This window comes from Arachis stenosperma, chromosome 9 (genome assembly GCF_014773155.1).
Source record: "Arachis stenosperma cultivar V10309 chromosome 9, arast.V10309.gnm1.PFL2, whole genome shotgun sequence".
Taxonomy (NCBI): domain Eukaryota; kingdom Viridiplantae; phylum Streptophyta; class Magnoliopsida; order Fabales; family Fabaceae; genus Arachis; species Arachis stenosperma.
In genome coordinates, this window is record NC_080385.1 from 13,040,339 (window position 1) to 13,044,012 (window position 3,674).

Here is a 3,674-nt window from a genome sequence, read left to right on the forward strand (position 1 = left end):
TTATTTTTTAAAATTTTACTGGGGGCAGTTATCCCAACAACTTTATGAATACATCTGTCCCTGGTTTTGCATGCACATTTTAAATAGTTATTTAAATATTTTTGCAAAAATTTGGATGAAATGAATAAGTTATTTGCCAAATATAAAAATTGTTTATCACGTATAATAAAATATAATATTTTTCATATTTTAAATTATTCAAGGAGCGAGGCTAGTTTTTTTTATATGAAAACAATATTGGTATTTTTGTTGAAAATGGAATTATTTGGTGTAATTACATATGGGTGAATTTTTCAGGTGGAGAGTCAACACACAAGGTGCGTGTTAGACACGTGTCATCATTCTGGCAATACGCAGGATGCGCGTTGGATACGTGTCAATATTCTCGCCAACACGCAAGATGCGTGCTGTATATATTTTTTGCACATCCATAATACTATAAATAATACACTTCAAATATCAATATTTAATTAAAACACTATCTTTCATCTCCATATTAAAAATAATTTCTAAAAGGAGCGACTCTTATATCAATAACAATATGTTTTTTTATTGATTTTATTTGATAATTTGTGAATGACCATGGTTGATTTTTCACACGTGGTATGACAAGTCAAATAATAGTATATCAATAGAAATGTTAAGAAAAAAGGACGAAAAAGTTGGTAAAGTGGTAAAATGAGAAATTATTTACTCTTAAATTAAGATAATAGAGAACATATTTTATGAAAATTATAAAATCAATAATGATTAATTTTTTACTTTATTACTTTATCATCTTCCTCACCTTAGAAGATCCAAATTCAGATAATAAAAATTCTATCTTTAATAAGCACAATCAAATTGAGCATTTGTGATATACACAATTAATAATTTTAAATATGACCCATGTGGAGTTTAATAATAATTATTAATTTTTTACATATGGCACAAATAATTTTAAAGTTCATTTGGGATAACCCTAATTTCTTTACCCTCTAAGCTCACTTCACTCGCCTTTTTATCCACAGAACTACCACCACCACCTTCACTCTTTCTCTCAGTCCTTCTCACAGCATTGTTCTTTGCCTTTCTCTCTCCCTCCGCGTCATTCATTTTCGGTATCTCTCTTCGCGTCATTCATTATCAACCTTAGAGCGCCATCGTTCTCTCTGCCGTCATCGTGGCAACTGCGTTGTTCCATCACCGTTCAGCGTCGTCGTTCTCACTCTTCAGCGACGTCATCCTTAGCAGCAACGGCAGCGTGGGTCTCAACAAGTCAGCATCGTCATTCGCGTCATATCGCCGTGGTGCTCCATCTCTTCCTTCATCGCTGCACTTTTAGAGTTCCAATGAATCCTCAGTCAGGATGGACACAAAATACACTAATTTAGTGTCTCTGGACATAATATTTCTATCCATGTCTCATCTGTCAAACACGATTTTGTATCTTCGTGTTCCTGTCTTAGTGTTCTGTCTCTGAAAACAAACGCAGCCTTAGTTCTTGTCGAGAACTTATTCTTAGCGTTTACTTTGAAATTTGGCTCAAATTCAATAATTACAGTAACAAATTCTTTTTTTTTTTGGAAAAAAAAAGCTCAAACACATGAAGTGGAGCGTGCAATAATGAACGAACCAAGTAGATCATAAACTAAGCTATCCAACTCCAAGTAAGACTACTGTTTATTCCATTGTCATCTCCGGCATTGCCATCAGCAACAAAAAAGATCTACACCTAACCACTCCTTATAGTTCATGAAGGATATATGGATGACCTCAACAACCCCTTTTCCTTTGTTCTGAAAAATTCTTCTATTCCTTTATAGCCAGACGTTCCAGATAATCGCACAAAAACCCATCAACCACCTCTTACGCTCCTCCTTGCTAGCTGATATCTCAGTCCAACTTATAAAATGTTCCTTCAGCGTCCCCGGGCATGACCATTGCCTTCCAACAAATGCTAATCAGGCACACCAAACCTGCCAGAAAAAATCACAGCCAAGGAACAAGTGGTGAACATATTCAATACTCTTGTTACAAAACACACATAGAATATCTTCCTGGTGGATGACTCCTAACTGACTCAGCCTCTCCTTCGTATTGACCCTACCAGTCAATACAAACCAGATAAACAGTTCAACTCTTGGTGGGACTAAACCTTTCCAAAGTATTCTTGTAAAGTTGTAGCTTGTTATATCATCTGGAAGGTTGTCCTCCTGTATCACCTGCATAAAAGACTTAGTAGAAAAGACCCCTTGTTTATCAAATTTCCATACAACTCGATCCTCACTACCATAAGCCAGTTTGACCAGTCTTAATGCCTCATGCAATTGGTTCACTAGATCCAACTCCCATTGGAATAGCTCTCGCCTCCATTGGAAGTTCCATATCCACTCAACTCCATCCCAAAATCCGCAATCGCCTATAAAATATCCTCTTTGGTTTGAGACTGAGAAAAGCCTCAGAAACTGGATTTTCAGAGCACCACCACGCAGCCAGAGATCCTCCCAGAACCGAGTCCCTCTTCCATCACCAACCTCCATAGCCAACCCAGTGATTATCTTCTGTCTAACTTGCTGACTCGTGAATTGCATCTGACAGATATCCTTCCAAGGGCCCCCTTGCTAGGTAAAGTCTGAGAGGACAGCAAGACATCTGGGTTCAGGTTATTACAAGTACAAACCACCTTCTTCCACAGCGGGCAATCCTCCTTTAAAAAGCGCCACCACCACTTAAATAGAAAGGCTGTGTTCCGTAGCATGGCATCCCCAACACCCAACCCACCAAATTTTTTGGGCGCCTGCACCACCTCCCACCTTACCAATGCCATACCAGTCCTACCATCCTCCTTACTCCATAAGAATCTTCTCTGTAAGGAAAAAAGCTTATTCACAACAGCCTTAGGCATCTTGTACAGACTTAAATAATATACAGGGAGACTATTCAGTACCAATTTTATTAGTACCAATTTACCGGCTTTATTAGGAACCTTGGCATTCCAAAAGCTGAGTTTTTCCTCCACTTTGTCCACAATCGGCTTCCAAATCTTCACCAACCTTGGATTAGCTCCTAGCTGGATCCCCAAATATTTTATTGGAAGGGCGGCTTCCTGGCACCCCAGCACGCAGCACATACGTTAAACCCACTGAGCCTCACAATTAATAGGAATCAAGCTTGATTTATCAAAGTTGATGCTTAACCCCGACATCAACTCAAAACAGCGGAGTATCCTCCTATAGTTCTTCACGGTCTCTTCCTCTTGGGGGCAGAACAGAATGGTGTCATCTGCAAACTGAAGATGCGACAGCTCAATATGATCTCTACCGACCAGTAGCGGAGAAAGTCGCCTGTTTCTAACCACCTCCTCAAGCATTCTATGTAGGACATCAACAACGAGGACGAACAAGAAAGGAGACAGTGGATCACCTTGTCGTAGGCCCCTTTCCATCTTAAACGGCCGAGAGGGCGAACTGTTTATCAATACTGACATAGAGGCAGTACTTACGCACTCCATAAGCCACCCCCTCCACCTTCTTCCAAACCCCATTTTCTGTAGAACAAGATCCACGAAGCTCTACTTGACTCTATCATATGCCTTCTGGAAGTGTAACTTTATTATCGCTGCTTTCTTCTTTCTCTGTTTTAGCCATTGAACAGTTTCGCATGTAATGAGTGCCCCATCATGTATTTTCCGC

General features: G+C 39.2%; 1 protein-coding gene across 1 annotated transcript; it reads right to left on the reverse strand.

Moving 5' to 3' along the window:
• Nucleotides 1-2,536: 2,536 nt before the first annotated feature.
• On the reverse strand, nt 2,537-3,427 carry LOC130949089 (uncharacterized). The gene is made up of 3 exons (XM_057877914.1): nt 3,227-3,427; nt 2,945-3,088; nt 2,537-2,848 (listed from the first exon to the last, which is right to left on the reverse strand). Exons 1-3 carry the CDS (start codon nt 3,425-3,427, stop codon nt 2,537-2,539), a joined length of 657 nt encoding a protein of 218 aa, XP_057733897.1.
• Between the last annotated feature and the right edge of the window lie 247 nt (nt 3,428-3,674).